General features: G+C 31.6%; 1 protein-coding gene across 4 annotated transcripts in view; it reads left to right on the top strand.

The window, feature by feature from the left end:
- Window positions 1-26,398, top strand: part of LOC134707279 (double-stranded RNA-specific editase 1-like) — a 36,340-nt gene extending 9,942 nt beyond the window's left edge. For all 4 annotated transcript variants that reach the window (XM_063566917.1, XM_063566914.1, XM_063566916.1 and 1 more), the window contains 3 exons: window positions 16,121-16,957; window positions 17,627-18,298; window positions 25,689-26,398. In XM_063566917.1, coding sequence (XP_063422987.1) covers window positions 16,121-16,957; window positions 17,627-18,298; window positions 25,689-26,209 — 2,030 coding nt within the window. In that variant the 3' untranslated portion in view covers window positions 26,210-26,398. The remainder of the gene's footprint in view (window positions 1-16,120; window positions 16,958-17,626; window positions 18,299-25,688) is intronic.
- Window positions 26,399-27,809: the final 1,411 nt, after the last annotated feature.

Genomic DNA, 27,809 nt, shown 5'->3' with positions numbered 1-27,809 from the left:
GCTTTTGGACATACTAGAATGCTTTGGAATTTTAACATTTTGTAAGATGCAATTGAGATGTGATTAGAAGGCATTCAAACTTCAAAAAGTCAAAAAACAACTAGAAGTACCATAGAGGTTTTAATGATAGACAAGTTTTGATTCTGTTAATATGAATAAGGACTCTTGACTAGACCATTGATAATTGATATGCTTTTACATAACATATTTACATTTCTGTTTCAAAGATAATATACCTGTTTGATAACATGATCATACTTCAATAACTTAGGAAAGTTTTAATTGTTTAGATATAGAAATTTAAATATAAAAGGTGTGAATAGAAGTTTTTAGAGTTTTTAGTCTAAACTGAATTTGGAGTATAAAAAGGGAGGATGAGGAAAAAGAGGGAACAATACCTAATTTTTGCAATTTACCGGTACTCCTTTTTGAAACATTTGATTAAAGAATCTTTTTATCACCACTACTTGCCACATGCCTACCCATCTGTTGTAGGGTTGGGTAGGTTGGTAGAGATTGTTTCCCCTGTTGTAATGGAGAGGGGGCATTAAGTGTACCCTTGTCCATATGTAAGTCTGTCCCTCAATGATATGCCTATATGATACAGTGATTTTGGGAATAATATGGTGGAATCAGAGACATACTAGTATATATACGTATATATGCCTCTGGTGGAGTTAGCTTAATTTTTTTTGCTATAATACATAGTGAAAAAAGGATTCAGTTATTACACACAAATTTGTAACCTTGCTTGTCGGAGTGCATGTCTACTGTTGCTTTTTTTTATTGGTTGCACACTACATACACTAAGTGAATCCTATCGTCAAGTTGATTGAATGGATCATATTTGATAATTCATAATTATAAAAGAAACCTTTATGACAAAGAAAGACATGAGTTCAGTAATTGCGACTCTCTTGGATACCATAGTGAAGCAATAATTATGTCAGAGAAGACCAATAATCATTATGAGAAAGGGTCATAAATACCTACCTTCCTGACAATAGAATTACCTAGTAATCATGGTAATGATTTTGTTCTACTCAGATGATTTACAGTATACATGTGTGGGAACTAGAGTGCAAGTTTATAATTATCAAAAAGTCATTTTGATTAAATTGAAAATGGAGAATTGCTATATAGATGCGTTTACTTTTCTGCATTGCCTAGATGTATAGGGGGATTGTTGAGATCTCATAAACATGTTTAACCCTGCCACATTTTTGAGCCTGTCCTAAGTCAGGAGCCTCTGGCCTTTGTTAGTCTTGTATTTATTTTTAATTTTAGTTTCTTGTGTACAATTTGGAGTTTAGTATGGCGATATATTTGTTTAGGGGCCAGCCGAAGGACGCCTCCTGATGTGGGAATTTCTTGCTGCATTGAAGACCTGTTGGTGACCTTCTGCCTTTGTCTGCTTTATGGATGGGTTGCTGCTCTTTGACACATTCCCCATTTCCATTCTCAATTTTAAATGGAGAAATGTGTCAAAGACATAACAGCCCAATACAAGGAGCAGATAACATCCCAAGGCCACCAAGATGTCTTAAACACAGGGAGAAAATCCTGCATCTGGAAGAGTGCTTCAGCTGGGTACTAAATAAAATTGTGTTCTAATTTAGTGGGAAAGGAGCAATAATGAGGTGGGGAAAATCAAGCACAAATACTTCCCATTAGGGGTTTAGTATCATACCATCATAAAATGTTTGAATAGAGCATAACCCTAATCTCTAATGCTAAATACTGGTTTCAGAATAAATGTGTATGTTTCCAATGCAAAATCCCTTAAGTCAATCAATATGAATACATTTTGTACCATCATTTTTTACAGTCAAACTCTCTATAAAGTCACCTCTGTAAAGTAATACCTGTAAATAGGTCATCTTTATAGAGAAAAATCGTGTTTACAGATTGCTGTGCTATTCTGTGATAAGCCTTTCTTGTAAGACCACCCTGTATTCTTCCACTGTTATTAACCCATTATTAAGATCCTCCAAATCTTTAGGTCAGTATCACTTTTTACAAAAATCTGACTTTATCTGCCTTCATCCTGTTATATGTTGTATGGCTATACCAGTTATTAGTCAATAACTACAACAATACCTGCATAGAAATAAGGAGATGTGATATGATTGCCAATGAGACAATGCTATTCACCAGAGTTCAAATATAGTTTATTTCCATGTCTTTACAATAAATGATATAAGGACATCATAGAAAAGCTGATTGAAAGGATTAATTTTCATATGTTCTGCAGACTTGTGAATGAAGATTGAATACAAAAGAGACTTTTACCAATTATTAGTAATACTTTTCATAGGTTCTTCAAGGTGCTGTTTGAAGGGCAGTGAATTCAAGCTGCAACTTGAAAAAGTGAGGAGTATGTTGGACAGGGATACAAATTTGTCCTGCAATAAGTCACCTCTGGACCATTCTGAGAGTTATGACAAGTGTTCTTTAACATGCAGAGCGGAGTAATAACTGTATAAGGGTTAAAAAAAAAACGTCCCCATTCTGACTGGACAGAGTTGTACAATTATAGAATCTTCACCTTCCAACATACACTTCATTTTACCAAGGGTTTTAAGACAAAAGTATAACTGTATTTCTATACCCTAGTCAACCCCTGGGTTTTAAATTCATATAGAGAACATGTGAGACATAGCTGAATAAATTAACTTTAGTGCTAGCTATAGTCTGTATGAACTAAATCTCTCTTATAAACTTATGATCAGTTATCATGTCTAATTTAACATTAGATAGTATGAGACTGATAATTTGTTTTTATGGGAAGTGGGTTGTACAATTTATGAAGATTTTTAAAGTTATTTTTTCTACTCTGAGGTTTAAAAGATGTTTTCATATAAAGTAACCAACTCTGGTGTTTTATTTTTTCTGTTAGATTTGTTTTCTAATTAAAACTATTAAAAGTTGAAAATATGGAAGCAAGGATTTGTATAGTACATACATGTAGTAAGACTTACTATACAAATCCTTGATGGAAGGTAGAATCCATAGAAATCAAGGAAATATTGATAGGGAAACCTCCATATAAAGAAATGTTATTTTTATTCAACTCCTCAAAAGGAACCAAATAAACTAATCAGAGCATACATGTCTGTGCCATATAATACACTGGAATGTTTATATCCAAACAGTAATAAAATTGAACACTTGATAAACCTTTTGTTTGTTGTTGATCATTTAATCTTCTCTTTTGTCAAAGATTATAGGTCTGATACAATTTAAACACTTAATACCAGGCATTCAGTGGATCTATCATTCTTCCAATTGTTTAATACCTTGTACTTTAAACACCGAACTAGTACTTAACATGTAAACTAAGTCCCAAACACATGTTGTATCTGCATGAACAAGGACATTCAAATTTCTAAAGAGGACGATTGCATCTGCTGGATCAATATCAGCTGTGTATTTTACTGTACCTTTTGTCAGTATAATAGGATAAACTGCTGTGGGATGTGCTGATGAAAAAGTTGTGTTTATGATACCCACTTAATTTTTGTTAATTATGGATTTATAATTCAATGTGGTGAGAAGATTCAATTTATTTAATTTTTCACATTTTGAAAAAACATTACTAAAATTGATTTAGTTTTTTTGCTTTAATTGATTTAATATATTATTTATTTTATTTTATAAACCTTTAAAAAATTATATGTTGAGCAATACAACCTACTACAAAAAAATGTCATCAGTTGTATATTAATTTGAGAGAAGTAATAGTGTATATACAGTAGTAAAAAGGCGTTTCTTAGTTTTAAAATAACCTTTTAATGTATAACCCAGGTGGTATAGTGTATTTATGTTTTAGCTGATTTTAGAGTGCAGAGAACAACAAATAACCTAGCTTTATCAAAAACATATACCTTAGATATATGTTGCATAATAATTAAAGATTACTAGGGGAAAAGTATAAATGGTTTGTTAATTGCATAACATTTATGATGAAACAGTTGTCTGATAAAATATAGGTATCAGGCAACGAGAGCATTCTAAATACAGTAAGTGTCCTATTTTTCAGTTGATTTAAGAATAAGAGTAGATTTTTGGAGAGGGGGAGGGACATTGTGTTGTTGTTTAATACCAAATCTTGTCTTGCAAGGCCTAGGGTTCCGAATTAATCGAAATGCTATATTTTAAATTTTTACGATAGATTACTCAGCATTTTTATGAAGTTAATGACCTCCAAATATTTTGTCTGAAGGAAATAAATATTGATATGACAAGTTGTTATGTTATTATGACCATTTCATACCTCAAACTTCTCAAACTGTTTCTTGATTGATAATTTTTTAGCTGATTTGTACCATTACTTGACCAAAGGAGCAGTAGTAGCAACTGCCATTAATATGTATGTATCATTCATCTGACCATTGACAATTAGACAGTGTTTGAAAACAGTTTAAAAACAAGGAATTATTTGAATTCTGGAAAAGTTGATAATTCAAGTATATAATGATCACTATATAGGCTATATATACAATTTATGCTACTTTTACTCGCATTTCAGTATGCACTTACTAACCTCTCTTTGTCATGCATGCATGGCTAATACATACTCCTTAATTGTGTTATTTTCCATCATACATTTTTCATGAATTTTTCAGATTAAAATGATTTCTTGTGTGAAACCTCTTTTCTTTTTGAACGCTTCCATGATTTGACCAGAAATGTTTGATTGAAGCCATCCATCGGTCATGACAAGTCCATTTTCAAATCAGATTAGATACTCTGTTTCTCACATTCATAAAAATCTATGTAAAAAGGGGAAGCAGACCACAAATTTGATTATTTTTTTGGTCTTTTATTGTAGATCCTTATATATATTTAAGAGATTTGTTCTCACATTATTACATAATAAGGGAATGTTTGGTAAATGTAAAATATTATAAACTAAAATGTTATTTAGAAGTCACTATATAAACTTTAATTTCAAATTCACATTCTTAATCATTTGTACTTTATACTCAAGCTAGGTTTGAACGAATTCATCGGAGATGTAACCTTAAAATGTAAAATTCTTAAAAGAACATAAATCATAAGCTTAAATGAAATCCTAAAACTTAAGTTTTATCTAAAAACAGTAGTCAGTATTTGACATGGAAAAAATAATAAAAAAGAGTTATGTAGTATTTGCAATGTTGGCAATTTTGTATGTAATAAAAATGAAGTTCTCTTGTGAATACTGTCTTATTAGTGGGTGAGACTACAGAAGTAAACGAGAGAAAAAAAGATTTAATGAACATGCTCAGACAGAATGTGCTACTTTAAAACAATTGATTTTCTTAAGCTTCATTCAGTAAGTTCAACAAAGCTTTGTATATGAATTTGAATACCTGCTAATCATTTGTAAAGTTACATTTAAATTGAGCGGGTTTAGTATATTGTGTATTTTAATTTACCATGTTACATCTTGATAAAGGCGTGTGAGTAACATATGTTTGGACATATTCCTTTTGTGTTCTATATGTGACAGATGGTCATATCAATTTAAGGTCTTTCAAAAGTGTACATTAACTGCGCCAGGTTTAATATAATAATATATTCAGACAATTTTGCTCCTTACTGATACAAAATAGTTCTTAAAAATTACTTAACAAGTACAAATGTTTGTTTATTGGCCAGCTGAAGCATCCTTCAGGTGCATGATTTTCTCGCTGTGTTGAAGACCCATTGGTGGCTTTCAGCTATTTTTACTCTTTGGTTGGGTTGTTGTCTATGACACATACCCCATTTCCATTCTTAATTTGATTGTTCAGCTATAGCTAGGCTCCTTTAATATTAATTTATTATACTTTGAAAATTATCAAAGAGTAAGGTGATCTTCAAAGAGATGACAGTCTTTCATTTTTAGACACCACTAATGTCTTGCTTATGAAATTATGAATAAAATGCATTTTCCCTTTATTTCTTGATGTTTGACCTTGTAGCAAGAAGTGTTAGGGGCATTTTGTTTATTTCGGTCTGTTAATCCATCGAGCCTGATTCAGGCTCAAGTTTTTGGTCAAGGTAGTTTTTGATGAAGTTTAAGTCTAATCAACTTGAAACTTAGTACACATGTACCTATGATGTGTTCTTTCTAATTTTAATGTCAAATTAGAGTTTTGACTCCAATTTCATGGTCCACCTGAAGAGGTAAAATGATAGTGCTATTGGGGCATCAGTGTACAAAGGACACATTCTGTTTTATAAATGAAAAATAAATAAATTATTTGAATATATTGAATTGGTACACATCTCTTTGAGTGAGTGGCACATAAGATACTTGGTCCTACTGTTTGAACCCCCAACTATTCTAATTATAAAGTGTACGCAGTAAGCCAGGATATGATCAGCATTATACTTTATTTGCCACTGATTTTGGACCTTCGATTTCTGTTATAATTCCATTTGCTAGCTCCTATTGACCTATGATTCTTCATCGGTCAATTAAGTTTGCTTTTGATGGTGATTTATTCATTCAAGTGACAGTTGTGTTGACTGGTATTGAAATATTGTCTGTAAAGTTTCAAACTTTTGTCAATAAGTAGATGATTTAGAAGAGTAACTATTGATTGCCAATCAGTTTTACTTAATCTTATTGACTGTTTTAAAGGTAGAATCGAAGAATCAAATCAAACTTTATATTTAGATACTGAAGTAAAGTACATTTTTTACCTTTAAATGATAAAAAATCAATGAAGATGCAGATTTATTTTAAAACTGTGATCATGTTAGATGATTTAACGCAGATATTAATAGTAATTAAAAGTAAGACACACATTGTCTACAATCTTATTTTTGCCACTTTTGCGAGTAGAAAAATAACGCAAATATAAATTGTCGTGAATATGTAAAGTTAGATCGTTCCTTATTCAACTTCTTCAAATAAACCGATTTGATAATGACAAAATCACAATGCAATGGAAATGGATACAAAGGAATACAAAGGGTTTAACATTAAATAAAGTATCTGTTGGTGTATCGGTTGGTTTACAGTACGTCATTCTTCTACCTGTCTTCATGAAAATCCCTAACCAATAGGCTATTTTTCAATTCCCATAATTGACCCTGTAATTAAAGATCCCTCTTTCAGTTGTCTCCCTTATGAGGGACATTAATTTTCATTTATAATGGAGAGCTATGAAATATTAGTTAAACCGCCTATACATCACTTTCAATTCATCAAACTTTGCATTGGCAAAAGACAATTTTGTTCGGTATGGAACCAGTCTAAGATTGAAAAAGGGAAGTAATTTGTTTTAAAAGTGTGTCATAACAGAATTAAATTGGTAATTGGCAAATGGACAATTGCTTCATACTTCAAATAATATATGCACATTTCCAAAAGTTCTTTAGGAAAGTGTATCAAGAAAAATAAAGAAGGTTGCAAAATATAGGGACTACTATCTTAAATGCAACAGAATAAACCAAGTGATTTGTAATTAGTCATTGTTCAGTATTTTGTTTATGTTTTTTTTAAAGCCTCTGGTTTAATTTTGAACTTTTTTTTGTAAATCTCAATATTATATTTATCACTACTGTACATTTTGTTATAAAGAATATTAATGAAAGTAAAACATTTCCTATTTGATATGTTTGATGTAACTATAGGGCAATTTGAAGTCAGATTTGAACTGAAATAGTTGTGTTAATGGCATGTTTATTTTCTACAGTAATGACTTCATTATCAAGCTTTTGATCTAAAGGTGCCTTCTATCTGACATGTATTGATGAAGATGAAGCTGGATGAAGATACATATAGACAAACAATACATCAACTAAAATATAACATTTGCTTCACATTCTTCTGAAGGTCATAACTACTGTGAAATATTGACACAGTGAACATGTTTCTAAGAAAACAACATTGTATGTTATGTATTTCTGTGATATATTTATGTATTATTCCCTCTTTATTAGTGAGCATTAATTTTCATTTTCATGTTTTGTCTATCAGTCTTCTTGACTCTCTGAGGCTCACTTCCATCCAAGTTTGTGGTCTGAAACCATGGTGGTTTCCTGTTAGCATAGTCCCCTCCAGTGCAGGGCAAGGGCAATGATTTGATCTGCTGCTCTTATATATTAGGGTTCTAATGTGGCTAAAGGCATATTATCTAAACTATGATGAAATAAACTCATACTACTGTTATAGTTCTTAATATGCTGAAATGCATATAATATTTGCCACCAGAGGTAAACACCAATCGCCATTGAAACAAGTCAAGGGTCAAATGGTCAGTGTTGAATAAGAGCCATTATACATAAGAACAATTACGATTCTTAAAAGTGTTTTTTTTTTCCTTTTTGTGGGATGTTTTGGATTTTTTTTCCGTTCTTACAAATAAATCTATTTATTTTACACTTACTGCAATATCATATAAACATCATTTAATAGTTAAAAAAAATTGAAGTAGGAAGTTAACTGCTAATGTTTGCTATCTGAAAATTTGATTATTATCTTTGGATGAGCAATGAAGTATTCTAAAGTGGTGAAAGATACATCTTTTGATGTTTGTAAGATTCTTTTATACAACTTATATCTGTTTCAATATAATATTGTGATGTTTGAGTGCTTGTGTTGATTAAATGTGGAGAACAAAATTACTGACTTCATGTAATGGTTTGAAAACGAGCTACCATGATTAGATTTATCAGAGTAGGCATAATTAAACACTACAGGGGTGCAAAGTAAATGTTTAGGGAGATATTTTGGTGCTAAAGAAAACAATAATTCATGTTATTTGTGGATTTTTTTGCTTGATAATGGATGGCTGATAGATTAAGCATTGAGTTCTACACTGGGCTTGCATCTGACATTGTTTAACATTACGTATATTCTGAATTCTTGATTTTTTTCTGGAAATTTTCTAAAAAAAATAAAGATTATTATCTTAGTTTCACATAAACACATGCCAAAAGATCAGATCACTTTATAGATGAGAATAAAACACATTGAAAATAAATCAATTATGAAATGCATTTATTTTCAGTTCTCTTGGTTTTAACTTTTAAAAATTGTCTATTGAACATAGTGTATTACCACTTTTAGATCTTGAATTATTTTCTCAAACAAATGATGAAAAATACCTGCATACAAAGGAAATTAATGTATTTAGAAGCCTCATTTTATTAAATCACCTTGTAGAGTGCATTGACTTCAGTCCTAGACTATTGATGAAACAATTTTCATCAACATTTTCTCCAGACTGAAAACAGATAAGTGATGACAATTGCAATGGTTAAACAAGACTACATTCATTGTTACACAGTATACAGGCCATATGTTTGTCAATAATGATCATTTGTTGTATTTCAAAACTTCAAGGTATTCAATATTTAATGAAGTTGTAAAAGGCTCAATATAATATTAGTATTCTGTAAATCATTGGAATTACTGGTCTTGTTGATGGACATTTTTGAACAATTGGATTTTTTTCCTCCTCAACTAAACACTTGTATAAGATAAGAAACCTTATACACATATAAAAGTCATATGGCATGAAATGGAAAAAATATCTCTAAGGGATATGACTTGAAAAAAAGTTTTACTTAATTAAATCCATCACTGGTTTCTTCTGATTAATTGCTTTCCTTTACATGATTATCAGCTATGGAATTACTATGAAAAGGCTGTAAGGAATATCCCACACATGTTGATAATGTTTTACAAAGTTTACAGCAGGTCTGATATATTGTCTCTCATTGTGTAACTGCAAAAAACTTGATTAAAAATTGTTTGGCAGTTTTCCCAATCTTGTAAATTAGAGTGATCTAGTGCCATATGAATACTGTCAACCTTACAAGTTACATGAATAACAGAAGCTGTGGGGGTTTAACTCTATGAGAAGACATTCCAGCAACATAACTTACCCAAAGACATCTAGAGGGCATCATATAGTTCTAGACAATAGAGAGGGGGGATAGGAGGGGTCCTGATCCCAAAATCCCGGGTTTAAAAACACGAAATCCAGAGGTCCCGAATTTAAATAAAGTAAATCCTGACGTCCCGAATTTCGAAAACAAGAATTCCCGGATCCCGAAAGGGTCAATCTCAAAATCCCGAGCTTAAAAACACCCGATCCCGGAGTCCAGATAAAGGTCCTATCCCCCCTCAATAGACAGGTTCTCATGTCTTAATCATCCCTTGTTTAAAAAAAATTGTCAATAAACTTAAGTCACTTAACAGAAACCATCAAAGATCTGCCATCAACCTACAGTTCTACAAATTAAAAAGTTATTAAGATAAATATGAAAGTAAGGAGATGTTGTATAATTGGAGATTAGACCATCATACATCAGCAATGCACAGAAGAACAAACTAAACATAATTTCCATTTTGGTTCTGAGCTGTATTAAAATAAAGGTAAAAGTAGACCTAAAGCCTTTTTTGATTTTCTTAATAGCATACCATTTACCCGGTAAGATTATTTTTATGCAGTTATTCACCATCATTGAGAGATAAGGTACATAGTTTTGTCCATTTCTTGTATTGGTGTTTTCGTAATTATTGGCCAGTTATAGCAAAAAATCTCTCACAAATTAGAATGCAAGAAATTTTTCACAATTTGAAACTTGGTATAAGAGCTATTGAACTAAATTGTTAAAAACTCATCAATAATGTCAAAAAATAATCAAGGCAATTTATAAGGATCATATTTATTCAAAATCACTTTTTATCACTTTATTAGGTTCCAAGGAGATGTAGGTATTAGATTCATCTAGTAAATCGTTTTTTCTTCAATGAAATCCTTACTGATATATGTCAAATATTTAGTTTTACACTAAATTTGGATAAATTTGTTTTCCTTTGATTCCTCAACGAAAACATTCATTAACAAAAAATTGGTTTAAGCATTTGTATAACTTTTACATTTTCACAGTTTGCCTAATACATGTTACATATATATAAAATGTTTTCTATTTTGTAAGTACTGTGTTGACAACAATACTGTTTTGAACACAATATTCTGTCCACGCTCACTCATGATCTTTTCTATAAAATTGAGAAAGGAAATAGGGAATGTTTCAAAGCATAGAGCAGACAACAGCCGAAGGCCACCAATGGGTCTTCAATGTAGCGAGAAACTCCCACACCCGTAGGTGTCCTTCAGCTGGCCCCTTAAAAAATATGTTTACTAGTACAGGGATAATGGACGTAATACCATACTACGAATTATATACAGGAAACTAAAACTAAAAATCATACAATACTAACACAGGCCAGAGGCTCCTGACTTGGGACGCGCAAATTGCGGTGGTCTATGAACACATACAATGTATGGTCACTCAGCTGTCTTTTAGTACTATGAAATATTTGACACTGGACGTTATGTTTCTTATCGTGTGTCCTTAGTGATGGTGGAAACTTAAAATTTATTTAAAACCCGGATAACAAGTTTATAATTTGATGGGCTATTGAAATACACACAAACTATTGACAAAAGTTAAAAAAAATACTGTTAAAAGCATGCCATGCAATATTCGGATAAATATAAAAGGCATCATCGGAGTTAATAAGTACAAAATAATTAACAAAGTGTGTTAATATATATGTGTATGTTCGCTCTAAATGAATATGAAATACTTGCAACTGGACAATAAACAACTGCAGTCAAAGTTACTTAATAATAACAGATTAATTTTGCAATTATTTTAATCATTAAAAACCTACATCGAACTAACTTAATTTGATAAATGACAACTTCATCACATGTGTCTCCCATCATAGAATTGCCGTAAACGTTATCAGCTATATTATTCAAGAGATACATGTCAACGCGCTCAAAGACGTGTAACGTTTTGGCGTTAAATATTGGACACGTTTTGGCGAATAACATTTATCGGACACGTTTGGGGGTTATGAAATTGGACACGTTTGGGAAATATTGTACATTTCGGACACGTTTAGGGAGAAAAGACACGTTTGGGAGACTCGGACACGATTGGGGGGAAGGATACGTTTGGGAGTGTTACATATTTATGGTGTAAATACTCTGGGTTTTGTTTTCATGGTCATTTCTTGAGATAATTTGATAAGGTCTAAATGTTGTGGTTCTTGGGAGGAAAACAAATGCCTGTTATAATATCATGATGTTTTTTGTTTGATTTTTTAGGGTATAAATCAATGTCCAATTAATTGCTTGCGAGAAAAAGTTTGTCTTCTTTCAGCATTTATTGCATAAAGTAAAACAATTATTCAAGCCTTCTTTGGCTTTTAAACTATTAACTTCAATCATGGAATGGAGGAAGCATAAAATTTGTGTAATTAAAAAAAATGTAGAAAAACTGTGTAGTGATTAATGCAGTAAATTGATTTTACGATGTTTAAAGAAGCAATCAATATTGTGGAACGGAATGTTTCACTGATTTTAAGAGTATTCTAGACTTTAGTTTGAATTTTTAATACATGAAAGTGAAACTATTATTAATTTGCTTGAAAATATTTAACATAAATCAAATGTCTACATAAAGAATTTCCTGTACTTCTACAACAGAATTACCAGTGTATAAACTTTGCTTGGAATATTTGTCTATGAAATTATCATACTTCGTACAGTGTATATTATTTCTATATATCATAAGTATTAAATTTGATCTCAAAACATAATCAATTAAAAACCAATTAAACTGGACTTTGCAATAGTAAAAACGTAAGATGACTGATTTCAAACTCCAGTTATCTAATATTCAGTCAGACATCATAGCCATAGATCAAATATTGTGCATTGATTCTGTGGCAATGCTGAGTGGAGCGAGAGGACCCTTGTCTACCAAATTAAACGGTTTCCCCCAAAAATATAAATTGAGGAATTAAGTTTAGCAATTTTGTTTTGGCAAATATGTTCTCATATACAATACATTCTATTTGTATCTGTTCCAAGCCAACAACCTTTTTGTTTTTTGTTGTTGTTGATGGTTGCTGTCTGTCCCATTTGTTTGCATTCACTGTTGTTGTTCTTGCTTTTTGAATAGTTTCACAATTTTCACAATGGGCCAGTTACAGCTTCTGTTGCAGTATTGTTTTTGCTCATTGTTAAAGGCATAAACTAAGCTGTTTGCATTCTCATCCTTTGTTGTTTGTTGGATATCTGTCTAATTAATTGGCAATCATAATGAAAAATAAGTCAATAAAAGTAGGAGTTACTGTCCTTGTAAGTTTGTTATTACTTATTACTTGCTTGAAAGAAAATATTGAAATAAATATCAAAATGGCATATTTGTTTACCCCAGCCCAGCGATGCTGTCTCTTGGGAGCATCTTGTTTTTATGTATATGATATTCTGACTCCATTTTCGTAAGACCTATAGTACAGCATAGATAAGAATTACAATTAATTAAATTATAAATGCACACAATACATTGAATTTGTGAGCCATGTATACATAAATCTTCTCACAAAAAAGTTTCATATGAACATGATATGAAGACTAGTGGAAAAAGTAGTCTTGATCAAATTTGAAATTACAGTTGATCAAACTTGATAAATTACAAATTTCAGCAGGTAGCAACACATTTTATACAAATGATATACTGCAAATAGCCCATGCACTTTAAACAGTTAATAATCATGCTACCACCTGCTTTACTGAGAAACAGACTATTTATTTTCCTAATCCAGAATATATTTATTTAAAGTTACACTACCTTAAACCCTTTGTATATAATCTCCAACTAATTCTTAATCTATCAGAACTGTCAGATTATAAAGGGGGTAACCTAATCAATTTACTCTCCTGAGAAATGTTCTTTAGGAATTCTTGAAGGGGCTAGGACGTTTTGTGTCGTTCCTATTGATTATTTTTTTTCATCTGACTTACTGATAAGTTTTCATTAGTACTGCACTGTGTTATACAGGAAACTCATATCAATATCTTATTATTAAAGGTAAGATCATGGATTTGTTTAATTAAAACACATTGTTTTGGGAAGGATTTTATACTGAATTTGTTTTTTTATTTCATACTAGTAGCATATACATGTGTATAAACGTGTCTAAATTAAAAACTATGTTCAAACCTATGATTGCATTGGATAAAAACCGCAATTTTTATATGTGTGCATGTAAAACAAATTTCGTTGTAGAAGGGTCTAAAAACAGCACAAACAACATTTTCCAAAAGACCAAAAAGGTATATTTAAACAAAACGCATTTTACTAACAGGTCGAACAACTGATGTTCTTTAACCCTGCTGACTGCCATTGGTGATTGCCAAATAAAATTGATCACAAGATGTAACAAAACGGATCTTAATATAAATAATATATATGTTTATAAGATCAAGGTAATGATAATATAAAAAAAAATCACTATGCTAAGTTTGTTTTTCTTAAATCATATAAGAAAGCATATATATAAATATTTATGTATGTCACAAGCTTATTATTAGCTTGGTTGCACCAAGTGCAAAACCATTTTAAAATAGTGTGTTGATGTAGAGTTGAGTGGGGATAAGTAGATACCTCTTTTTACAATCAACTCCTACAGTTTTTCACCTAGACATGTAGATCCTTGAAACTTATTGAAAGATTTTACACTTAATGAATTTATACATCTTTATATATAAAATTGATTGAGGAATTTTATCAAAATTAACAGACTTTAGAACTATGTTATTTTCAACAAAATAATCTAACGACACTGTACTTTTTTGATTTAATCTTAGAAAAAAAGAACACCTTCTATAGTCTTCAGTACAAATCCTTGAAAAGCATTATTTAAAGATTTTCCTCAACTTATACATGTATATTTTGTCAATATATTTAAATTTTGAGATAATCTTCATTGAACTTTCTTGATTATTTACATGATATTCTGTACAACTTATTTTGAGTTATGATCCATGTGTGTGTAACAATTATATGGAAGAAAAGCCCAACTGCATAAACTGAAAGGATTAGATTTTGGAAGAAATAGGGGAGAATAGAGCTCTTATTTCTATGGTACTTACAGAAATAATTTTAAGTAACAATTAAAAAAATAACAAAAAGCTTTAGCACAGATATGAATGAAGATATTTACTACTGGTGCAATACTTGTAACAAATGATTAACATCTATTTTGCAAACAGTATGAATGCCCTAACTCACTCAGTTTAGATGAATTTATTAACTAGGCCATGCTGATAGATTTCTTTCTACATGATCATAATACAAAGATAATCATACTAATTTAATTTTTGTTATCTACTTAAAACCATACCATACAACTCTAAGAGAAATAAAAAACCTTCCCTCACAGTGATCAATATATAAAACTTTCTGAGATTATCAATAATTAATGAAGGAAAATCACTGAGAGGTGTAGAAAATTGATATATGAATTTCATTAGTTATAAAATTGATTCAAGTATAACATGAGGAGTATGATCTGTCTGATTTAATCTGTCTGATTTAAGAGAAGGAGATTTTCTTTCCTGATCATACTGATGGCCATTCTTGTAGAATTTCTGTACTTTCATGGAAGTTAGACACTTTTGATTGAAGTCTTTGCCAGTCTATATATATATGTAGCTATTGTGCTTGAAGCTAATTAGTTTGAGGGGAAAAATGGCAAACTATTCTGTACATCACATTGTCAAAAGGGAATTAATAACACCTTAAAATGAATATCATGAAGAACAATGGATTTTTTCTTAAATAAAATTTTGTTGTGATGTCACTAATTATCAAGAAACTACAAATTATCTCCCCCCCCCCCCCCCCCCCCCCCCCTGACGTAAAGTCAAGAATTTTGGCATGTTGTGGTTTCAATAATTCTGCTGTTTTATAAAATCAAACCTATTTATGTTGAATCCATAGTGTTGAATATGCAGACTCATTTAAAGAAAGGTTGAGGAAGCCCAATGTAGGAGTTTCATGTTCTATGAATGTTAAAGAAACCTTTAGCAACTCTTAAGAGGTCTGTAGTGGTCTGTGATAAGAGGTATAAATTGTACCCTATCCAAATTACCCAGATTTTCCACGGCAGTTAAAGTATCCGGCTAAATATGCATGACAATTTTACACTGATTATGAAGTTTACTATAAATTGAATAATGTTAAATGATAATTTCAGTGATAAAGCGAATAATTAAATTAAAATCAGTAATAGTAATTGTTATTCTTCTATATTTTATAGATGTTTGTAAAGAGACTGAAGTAGAAACAAAAGAAGAAGTAAAAAAAGAAGAAGATATAGAAGAAGTAAAGGAAGAAGAAGAAATAGGAGAAGAGGACACTGAAAAACAGAGCACAATGTTAGGAAAACGTACCCATTCTGATGGGGCAGTTGTATCCCCTGTTGGCAAGAAAAAACGAAAAGCAAATGGCCCTGCACCTCCAAAAAATGCCCTTATGCAACTCAATGAACTGAAACCTGGACTTGAATTCAAATTTGTGTCTCAAACTGGACTTGTTCATGCACCTATATTTACTATGTCTGTAGAAGTTAATGGAATGGCTTATGAAGGAGCTAGTACAACTAAGAAAGCAGCAAAATTGATAGCTGCAGAAAAAGCTTTGAAATCATTTGTGCAATTTCCCAATGCATTTGATGCCCATAAAGTGTTAGGACCACAAATTCAGGGCACTGACTTCACATCGGATGTATCTATTGACCCACAAGATACAGTATTCTTTAATAACTTTGAACAAGCAAATAATCAAAATGGCACACCTGTAGCAACAGTTCCTGTGAGTACAAATGGAGCTCTCAATGCCATCACTAAAAAATCAACAGTTCCAATTAACCCTGATGGTAAAAACCCTGTCATGATATTGAATGAATTACGACCAGGACTTAAGTATGAGTTTGTAAATGAACATGGTGAAAGTCATTCTAAAATGTTTACAATGAAAGTGGAAGTTGACAAGGAAGTTTTTGAAGGAACTGCACGAAACAAGAGGATAGCTAAAGCACGAGCAGCTGCTGCAGCTCTATTTAAAATTTATAAAATTGACACTTGTCAAGCACCAGGTATAAATTATGTAATAATTACATGCATCAAGATGGTCATATTGGGGGTTTTTCACATATAAAGTGGTGAGCACTTAATGAAAGCTTTAGCTATTATCTGCTCATTGGTCAGTTTGTTGTCTCTACATATTCCCCACTATTCTCATTTTCATCTTCACGAGTCAAGTAAGATAATACAGATATGACCTTTAAAAAAAAATTATATGAATAACATGAATAAAGGTATTCTACAGTACTATACAGTAAGGAATAGAGAAATTGCAATAATATTTAACACAGTGCAGTAATTTTTAAGAAAAAGGTTATATAACTATGAAGTTTCTTAATTTTAAATTGGCTTTAAAAACATCCCCAAAGCAACTAGAAAATGTTTTTAAAAAAATACCAGTAAAATTGCAATTAAACGGAATTCAAAGTGTAATGAGGAGAAGAAATCCAATTTTGAAATGATACAGTTACACAGTTGCTAAAATTATCAATAACAGGACATGTTATTTTCTTTCTTCGAACATACCTGAATGTTTTTTCTCAATAAATATGCAGTTTAAGGAGTATAAGTTGGCAGTGCTATCTTTTACTTGTACCATGTGTACTGTTCTGATCAGTTTACATTTATAAATTCAAAACATTTAAGATGATCCTTAATAAGAATATCTAATTTTATTTCAGACATGCAGCCCGTTCAAAGAGATGATGGTTCAGCAGAAATATCACATGAACTAGCCAATACTGTATCAAAACTTGTATTGCTAAAATTCAGTGATCTGACAAATAGTTTTACCACTCAGTATGCTAAACGCAAAGTACTAGCTGGTGTTGTCATGACGAGGGATGGTGATCCGAATTCAACACAAGTCATATGTGTCACCACAGGGACAAAATGTATAAATGGTGAATTCATAAGTGAAAAGGGACAATCGGTGAATGATTGCCATGCTGAAATTCTAGCAAGACGTTCTTTGTTAAACTTTTTATACTTTGAATTAGCAAAATATTTATCACCAATTCAAGGTAATTTGGAGACATCTGTGTTTGACAAACGAGAGAATGGAGGGTTCAGACTTAAAGAAGGAATAAAATTTCATTTATACATTAGCACAGCACCTTGCGGTGATTCTAGAATTTTTTCACCACATGAGGCCAAAACAGGAGAGGAAGATCCTCATCCAAATAGAAAGGCGAGAGGTCAGTTGAGGACTAAAATAGAATCAGGGGAGGGCACCATTCCAGTGAAGCCGTCAGGTGTCACACAGACTTGGGATGGAATTTTACAGGGAGAAAGACTGTTGACAATGTCATGTAGTGATAAAGTAGCAAGGTGGAATGTATTAGGAGTACAAGGTTGGTATTATTGGTGGTTTTTTTCAAAGGTCGAGTTAAATTATTTTTTTATAAAACTTTGAATATTTTGTCATGATTGCCAATGAGATAGCTTTTAACCTGAGACCAAAACAATGTAGAAATTAACAACTATTGGTCACCATACAACCTTCAATTATGAGCAAAACATACAGCATAGTAAGCTATATTTGTCAATCTTAATTCGTATCAACAGGCTAAGAAGGGAGTGAAAGATGTGTTGTGTAATATGGCATACTGCTCTGTAATCAAGACAGTTATATATATATATGTTTTTTATTTGTAAAAATTCAATACTGCCAGATTATCAATTACTAGTAGGTAGGGAGCTTTTGTTATTGTCAACTTGATAGATTACCGGGCATGTTCTATTTTAAAAAAAAGGCATCATAATTGCATGAATAAAAAATACATATTACATATACATGTACTGAAATAGACATGATAAAACTTTATTCTAAACAAACTCTTTGTAACAATTCTGATTGTTAAAAATCGATTTTTCTCCTTATGCCATGTAAATGTGTTATATATTTTCCAAGCTTAAAGGTAAGAGTGTTTGATAAAAGATGCTATTACCGCATTATTAGATTTCCATATATGACTGGAATAAAATGTTGATTACAAATAAATGAAAATAATTTCCAGATAATAGCTATACATAACTCACATTTCTATTGCTAAAAAAATGATTACAGTTTCTGTTATCTATTACAATATGAATAAACTATAAATTATTTCTCCAGCTGAAAACTTTGATTTAGTCTTTATATTACTCCCTCTGTCATGTCTGTATGATTGGCAATGAATATTTTTTTTGATATTGATACAGATATACCATACAAGGTATAATGACTAGTACAGAGTTCCAAGTCAGGTCATAACTGGTTTTTATTTTAAAGTAAAATCTGTTGAGTTGGACCAGTTTTTATCCTGCTTATACTATGTAATTTAAGTCTTTGAATATAAAAAAAGTACTGATAGTTTTAGGTGATTATTGCCTCTCGCAAATAAAATATTTATCTGAAGTGAGTGCTTGCACTTACAGCCAATTGCATCAAGTGTGTGACAAAGGTAATATCTTTGGTTAGCTTGCTTGGTAGCAAAACTGTGAAGTCATTATTAGGTTAGGTAAACTACCCTCTTTTAAGAGAAGACTTGTCCTACAGATAACCAATGTATCTGTCTGTAGTACTAGGCTACTTTGTAAGGAGGGTAGTGTACCTTACCTAATAATGACTTCACGGTTCAGCTACCAAGCAAGCTAACCAAAGATATTACCTTAATAATGCCTACACTCTCAATGCAATCGACTGTAACAGAATTTGTGGTTTCCATCTAGTTCCTCTTCCCTGTTAATTTACAATGCCAGTTCTGTAATTGTTGGATTTATAGCTCTAACTGTTGCTATATATTATTGATTGATAGCCCCAGAGACTTGTAATTAAGATTTACAGATATCTCTGTACAATACAATTATCTACTATTAACTTTCCTTCCAACACTTATTTTTGTTGTTTACACATGGAAGAATTTCCCATATAGATACAGTAGATATGACCGGAAACAAAAGATCGAAAGATTGCTTTAATCATGTTAATTAAATGTGGTGATTTCACTCAAATCATCACCATACCCTGGTGGCCTAGTTGTCTTACCAGTTCATCTACAGTAATTACTAGCCTGTCAACACTGACTGAGGCGGTGAGTTTGAACCCCCATGTGGCAGGTGCATTGGCCTCTGATCTTAATTGAATAAGGTTGTCTGTTTTGCTTCCAATTAAAAAGTTGGTAGTTCTCTTAAAGTTCTCTGGTTTCTTTAACAAATTAAAGCTGGCTGCCTCGAATAATTGATATAGCATATACTGCAAGTGGCATTAAGCACAAATCAATCATACTTATCATATCTGTTAAAGGTAAATGATTTAAAACATTAAAACGACTAAATAAGACAGTTTTTTTTCCTGTGAGAATTACATGTAACTTGAACTAATGAAACAAATGGTAGAAATTGTTCTGTAAAACTTTCGTTTTTAATCAAACCTGTATGTCTGCTTAAAAATCATCCTCTTGTAAACAATAGCTACTGAACCAGTTTAACCAGTTTTAAAATCAATATGTCAGAAATGTTCTGTACATGGAGTGCAACCAGAATATATGAAGGAATTATGGAGTAATTTGTCTCAGTAAATTGTACAGTGGCAGTTAAATCTTGTGAAAAAAAGCTAGTTTGGAATAATCTTTTATCTTTTAATGAAATTATGAATTAATTTTAACTTGTCTTTTGCAGTAGAAGGGATGTGTTTATTGAATGCCACCTTATGTTTACTTCATTTTGTTAAATAATTACATGACGTCAAAGACTCTCTAATCTCATAAATCTTTATATCCTTGGAGCTCAACATAACCTTAATAGTCATTATCCAGATCACTACAGTACTTAAATCCTCTTCCAATCATTTGATCATACAGTTTATGTGTTAATAGCTACTACCTTAAATGGATTGTTATGCACATTTTATTGATGCTGTTGTTGAAAGTCTTGTGGGAAATTGTATTAAGAAATGTCAGGTTACTTCAGTTGGTTCTTGTTGTGATTGATACATTGGGTCAATTTTCTATTCTAAATTAATTTCTCCTTTAGGAAAATAGTGTTTAATGTATTTAAGATTATAAGAATTACTACCTTTGAGAGAGCAAGTCATTAATTTTTCACTAATTTAACACTCATATGGTTTGTTTTTATTAAGGAAATAAGAAGAAAGGCTTAAGTATTGTTTTATTATGATTAGTATTGCTTAAGCAAAAATGAGTGTTACGTTATACAAGAACTACCTAATTTTTATTTCATTGATATTTGCATTTGGGTTTGAATTTGCATGCATGTCACTGCAGCATACAATTGTATATGACTTTCTAGATCAATGCCATTCCATTAATGTCCAAGCCAGTTAACATTTTTAGCTCTCATTTTTCAATGGTATGAGGAAAAAACGTGTTAAAAAATAAAATTGAGAATGGAAATGGGGAATGTGTCAAAGAGACAACAACCCGACCAAAATAAAAAAAAAAAAAAATAAAAAAAAAAAAAAAATAAAAAAAAAAAACAACAACAGCAGAAGGTCACCAACAGGTCTTCAATGTAGCGAGAAATTCCCGCACCCGGAGGCGTTCTTCAGCTGGCCCCTAAACATATATATACTAGTTCAGTGATAATGAACGCCATACTAATTTCCAAATTGTACACAAGAAACTAAAATTTAAATAATACAAGACTAACAAAGGCCAGAGGCTCCTGACTTGGGACAGGCGCAAAAATGCATGTAAATGTAGCTTTGATGATCAGTCAGCTGCCATGTACATCTCACTGTTAGCATTTTAAGTGGAACTACAGACAAATTGTAGAACTCAGCAACTCTTCCAACATTACAATAGTGAAGATGATTAAGGCATCATTCAATGTCAAACCCACTAGAGAGAAAAAACAATCCTTTAGACATTTATTTATCACAACATGTCATGGAGTGTTGAAGATTGTAAATGATTATAAGTACCACTGTACTGCCATGTTTTTTGTTAAGCTCTTAATTTCCAATGTAACTTGTCATCATCTGCTGTATTTAATTACACAATTTCTCTTTTACAAAATAAACTACATGTATTGAAAAGTATATGAGAGTTCTTGAAAAATAGCAATATATATCTATACATATAGATATTTGCAGTAATATCTTTTTTTTTATAGGACAAAATATACTGGCAACTTTTGAAATGATATCTCTTTTCATTGGACCTTATATTTACTTGCAACTTTTGAGATAATATCTCTTTTCATTGAACCATATACACTGGCAACATTTTAATCATATCTTCAGTTATTTCAAGGGACCATATATACTGGCAATTTTTGAAATGATATTTCTTTTCATGGCAGTAAAGGGACCATTGGGACCATATATCATGATATATACTGGCAACCTTTAGAGGTCAGTTGAATTATACCAAACCTGTCAATTGTATAACAGTCAACTTAAGTTTGGATATGATCGATGCTGTCCATAATCAGACTTGATCCTACATCATGCATAGCTTAGCCAAACAGACAGCCAACAGAAAAAAGTTGTTTGATGATTTGTAGATAGAATATTAAAGTACAAAGGCTTATCTTATTCTTTCCTTCAGATTTAAGAAGATACTTTAATTTCAAAATCTGACTTTTAAAACTAAATAGCCAAGCACACCTTTAACTAGAATATTTTCTAAAACAAGATATTCTCAGAATATATGACAGTTCTTTAATAGTAGTTTTTATACGACCGCAAATTTTGAAAAAATTTTCGTCGTATATTGCTATCACGTTGGCGTCGTCGTCGTCCGAATACTTTTAGTTTTCGCACTCTAACTTAAGTAAAAGTGAATAGAAATCTATGAAATTTTAACACAAGGTTTATGACCACAAAAGGAAGGTTGGTATTGATTTTGGGAGTTTTGGTCCCAACATTTTAGGAATTAGGGGCCAAAAAGGGCCCAAATAAGCATTTTCTTGGTTTTCGCACTATAACTTTAGTTTAAGTTAATAGAAATCTATGAAATTTTGACACAAGGTTTATGACCACAAAAGAAAGGTTGGGATTGATTATGGGAGTTTTGGTTTCAACAGTTTAGGAATTAGGGGCCAAAAAAGGGCCCAAATAAGCATTATTCTTGGTTTTCGCACAATAACTTTAGTTTAAGTTAATAGAAATCAATGAAATTTAAACACAATGTTTATGACCACAAAACGAAGGTTGGTATTGATTTTGGGAGTTTTGGTCCTAACAGTTTAGGAAAAAGGGGCCCAAAGGGTCCAAAATTAAACTTTGTTTGATTTCATCAAGAATTGAATAATTGGGGTTCTTTGATATGTGGAATCTAACTGTGTATGTAGATTCTTAATTTTTGGTCCCATTTTCAAATTGGTCTACATTAAGGTCCAAAGGGTCCAAAATTAAACTTAGTTTGATTTTGACAAAAAATTAATCGGTTGGGTTCTTTGATATGCTGAATCAATAAATGTATTTAGATTCTTGATTATTGGCCCAGTTTTCAAGTTGGTCCAAATTGGGGTCCAAAATTAAACATTGTTTGATTTCATTAAAAATTGAATAAATGGGGTTCTTTGATATGCCAAATCTAACTGTGTATGTAGATTCTTCATTTTTGGTCCTGTTTTCAAATTGGTCTGCATTAAAGTCCAAAGGGTCCAAAATTAAACTTAGTTTGATTTTAACAAAAATTGAAATCTTGGGGTTCTTTGATATGCTGAATCCAAACATGTACTTAGATTTTTGATTATGGGCCCAGTTTTCAAGTTGGTCCAAATTAGGATCTAAAATATTATATTAAGTATTGTGCAATAGCAAGTCTTTTCAATTGCACAGTATTGCACAATGGCAAGAAATATCTAATTGCACAATATTGTGAAATAGCAATATTTTTTTTTAATTAGAGTTATCTTTCTTTGTCCAGAATAGTAAGCAAGAAATATCTAATTGCCCAATATTGTGAAATAGCAATATTATTTTTTAATTGGAGTTATCTTTCTTTGTCCAGAATCAACTCAAATCTTTGTTATATACAATGTATATTCACTTTTTACTACCAACTGATAAATTAAAATAATCTTTACCATTCAGTGATAACAAGCAGTTTTTTTACATCTTAATATTTTATGATGTATTTAAATGAGTAGTTATTGTTGCAAACTCCATTAGAAATTTAATTGAGATTAATTTGGAATAAGGGAAAGGGGGATGTGATTAAAAAAATTGGGTTAAATTTTCTCATTTGAAATGAAAAATTTTGACATAATTTTTTTTTTGAGAGGATTAATATTCAACAGCATAGTGAATTGCTCTAAGAGAAAACAAAAATTTTAAGTTCATTAGAACACATTCATTCTGTGTCAGAAACCTATGCTGTGTCAACTATTTAATCACAATCCAAATTTAGAGCTGAATCCAGCTTGAATGTTGTGACCATACTTGCCCCAACCGTTCAGGGTTCAACCTCTGCGGTCGTATAAAGCTACGCCCTGCGGAGCATCTGGTTAAGTATGCTATCATTTTTAGAGTCATGATAAATATGTTGTTGTAACATCACTTGATGTCAAGTATTTACATGTAATGCTATAGTAACATATGCATGAATAAGATTAGTTACAAGGTTAAGATGTTTTGTTGCAGTTATATTGTCCACAAAGGTGATAGAAAGTTATGTTGATGTTATTTTACAAGCAAGTGTTATGTTGTTTTGTTGTATCTTATGTCTAATCTGAGAATGTCTTTTATAGATAATGTCTCTACTTGTTATTATTGAAGGCAAACAATTATCTTTCTTTTCGTGTTGTCTTTGATGGTTTACTGCCACAGTGACAACGAATAACTTTCCTTTTTCTTATGGATTTATGTCTGCAGACAACATAAAATTCATGCAAAATTTCAAACATTAACCACTCATTTTTGTGTGTTTTTGTCTTATCTTTGATGCAAATGTTTACAAGCTTCTGAAATATCAAATCTGGTTGAAATTGTCAATTGGTGCTGTTTTGTACTACTGAGAAATATTTGTGTCTTTTGTTTCATTTCACAAAAAAGCAGAGTAGGTACTGTAAATCAGGAAGAATCAAATTATGTAAATTAAGATCCTGTTAAAAATTACTGTTTCACAATTAAAACAAATAAAATAAATATAAGTTGTCATGAACACATGTAAAACTTGTATCTTGAAAACCTCTTCAAATACACCAAGTAAATTTGAATATGGCTTAATAATTAAATTTTGGATGTAACACGTCTTCTGATTGGCTGACATTATTTTGTTATGAGCTCAAAGACATAATTTAGTCATGTGACCCTGATGTCATCAACGTTTTTTCATGGTTTACTACGGTTTAAAAGGGAATTTAGAATGAAATTATAAGAAATGACTGTAATATTTTTCTATCTATTCGAAATAACATAAAAAATTTGGTGCACACTGTTAAATAATCTGCTACTGTAACACACGTTATTCAGTGTGCACCAAATTTTTTATGTTATTTCTTCATAGACAAAAAAAATATTACAGTCATTCCTTAAATAAAATTTCAACAAAGTTGGCTAGAAAAAGATGAATGCAAAATAATGATTCAGTTAAAACAGTACTTTGAAGAAGTTAGTGCAGAATTGTTACTGAAAATGTTACAATTAAAGTAAGCATTGTGATGATAAAACAAGGGTTTAGGTAAAATATATTCTAGGGAAGATTATTGGTGCTCTTATAGAGATAAAAATCATTATACAGAGTTTGTTTATATGTTAATGAAATATATTTATATATTATATACTTTCAGGGGCTTTACTTAGTCACTTCACTGAGCCAGTATATTATGACAGCATCATATTAGGCCACTTATATCATGCAGAACATTTGTCACGTGCTGTATTTGGAAGACTTAGTGGTATCAAAGATATACCAACACCATACAAACTCAACCAACCATTTCTAAGTGGAATCAGAAATCCTGAGAGTAGAATGCCAGGTAAAGCACCAAGTTTTGCAGTCAATTGGTGTTTATCAAATCCCACCTTAGAAGTCATCAATACTACAACTGGGAAAACAGAGCAAGGTGGAATCTCAAGACTATGTAAACAAAGTTTGTTTAATCAGTTCTCTAAACTGTGTGGTAAAATTCCCTCCATTGTCAGTAAATCAGAGTCTAATGAACCACAATTGTACTCAGAGGCTAAAGGAAGAGTTATGGACTATCAGCTTGCTAAGGAGGAACTTTATAATACATTCCAAAGAGCTGGGTTTGGTGTTTGGGTGAAAAAGCCGCTAGAACAGGACATGTTTCCATTAGTACAACTATAATCATACATTTTTATAGTCATTTTATCAATCCATTTATCATCTTTTGTTGTTATTGTTTTTTAATCATCTTTTTTTATAAAATCTCAGACTAAAATTATTAAGTTATAGATTGTAAAAAACAAAAAAGGCTTGCCTTGCCGAAATGGCCAGTGTGAGAGTTTTTTTTATCATTTTTAGCTCACCTGGCCCAAAGGGCCAAGTGAGCTTTTCTCATCACTTTGCGTCCGGCGTCCGTCGTCCGTCGTCCGTTGTCCGTCGTCGTCCGGCGTTAGCTTTTACAAAAATCTTCTCCTCTGAAACTACTGGGCCAAATCAAACCAAACTTGGCCACAATCATCATTGGGGTATCTAGTTTAAAAAATGTGTGGCGTGACCCGGTCAACCAACCAAGATGGCCGCCACGGCTAAAAATAGAACATAGGGGTAAAATGCAGTTTTTGGCTTATAACTCAAAAACCAAAGCATTTAGAGCAAATCTGACAGGGGTAAAAATGTTTATCAGGTCAAGATCTATCTGCCCTGAAATTTTCAGATGATTCTGTCAATCGGTTGTTGGGTTGCTGCCCCTGAATTGGTAATTTTGAAGAAATTTTGCTGTTTTTGGTTATTATCTTGAATATTATTATAGTTAGAGATAAACTGTAAACAGCAATAATGTTCAGCAAAGTAAGATCTACAAATAAGTCAACATGACCAAAATGGTCAGTTGACCCTTTTAGGAGTTATTGCCCTTTATAGTCAATTTTTAACCATTTTTCGTTAATTAAAGTAATCTTTTACAAAAATCTTCTCCTCTGAAACTACTGGGCCAAATTAATCCAAACTTGGCCACAATCATCTTTGGGGTATCTAGTTTAAAAAATGTGTGGCGTGACCTTGTCAACCAACCAAGATGGCCGCCACGGCTAAAAATAGAACAAAGGGGTAAAATGCAGTTTTTGGCTTATAACTAAAAAACCAAAGCATTTTCAGGAAATCTGACATGGAATAAAAATGTTTATCAGGTCAAGATCTATCTGCCCTGAAATTTTCAGATGAATTGGTCAATCGGTTGTTGGGTTGCTGCCCCTGAATTGGTAATTTTGAGGAAATTTTGCTGTTTTTGGTTATTATCTTGAATATTATTATAGATAGAGATAAACTGTAAACAGCAATAATGTTCAGCAAAGTAAGATCTACAAATAGGTCAACATGACCAAAATGGTCAGTTGACCCGTTTAGGAGTTATTGCCCTTTATAGTCAATTTTTAACCATTTTTCGTAAATTAAAGTAATCTTTTACAAAAATCTTCTCCTCTGAAACTACTGGGCCAAATTAATCCAAACTTGGCCACAATCATCTTTGGGGTATCTAGTTTAAAAAATGTGTGGCGTGACCTTGTCAACCAACCAAGATGGCCGCCACCGCTAAAAATAGAACATAGGGCTAAAATGCATTTTTTGGCTTATAACTCAAAAACCAAAGCATTTTGAGGAAATCTGACATGGGATAAAAATGTTTATCAGGTCAAGATCTATCTGCCCTGAAATTTTCAGATGAATCGGTCAATCGGTTGTTGGGTTGCTGCCCCTGAATTGGTAATTTTGAGGAAATTTTGCT

This window comes from Mytilus trossulus, chromosome 2 (assembly GCF_036588685.1).
Source record: "Mytilus trossulus isolate FHL-02 chromosome 2, PNRI_Mtr1.1.1.hap1, whole genome shotgun sequence".
In the NCBI taxonomy this organism is placed as follows: Eukaryota; Metazoa; Mollusca; class Bivalvia; order Mytilida; family Mytilidae; genus Mytilus; species Mytilus trossulus.
The sequence above is the reverse complement of the archived record's forward strand: the minus strand, read 5'-3'. Positions and strand labels throughout refer to the sequence as shown.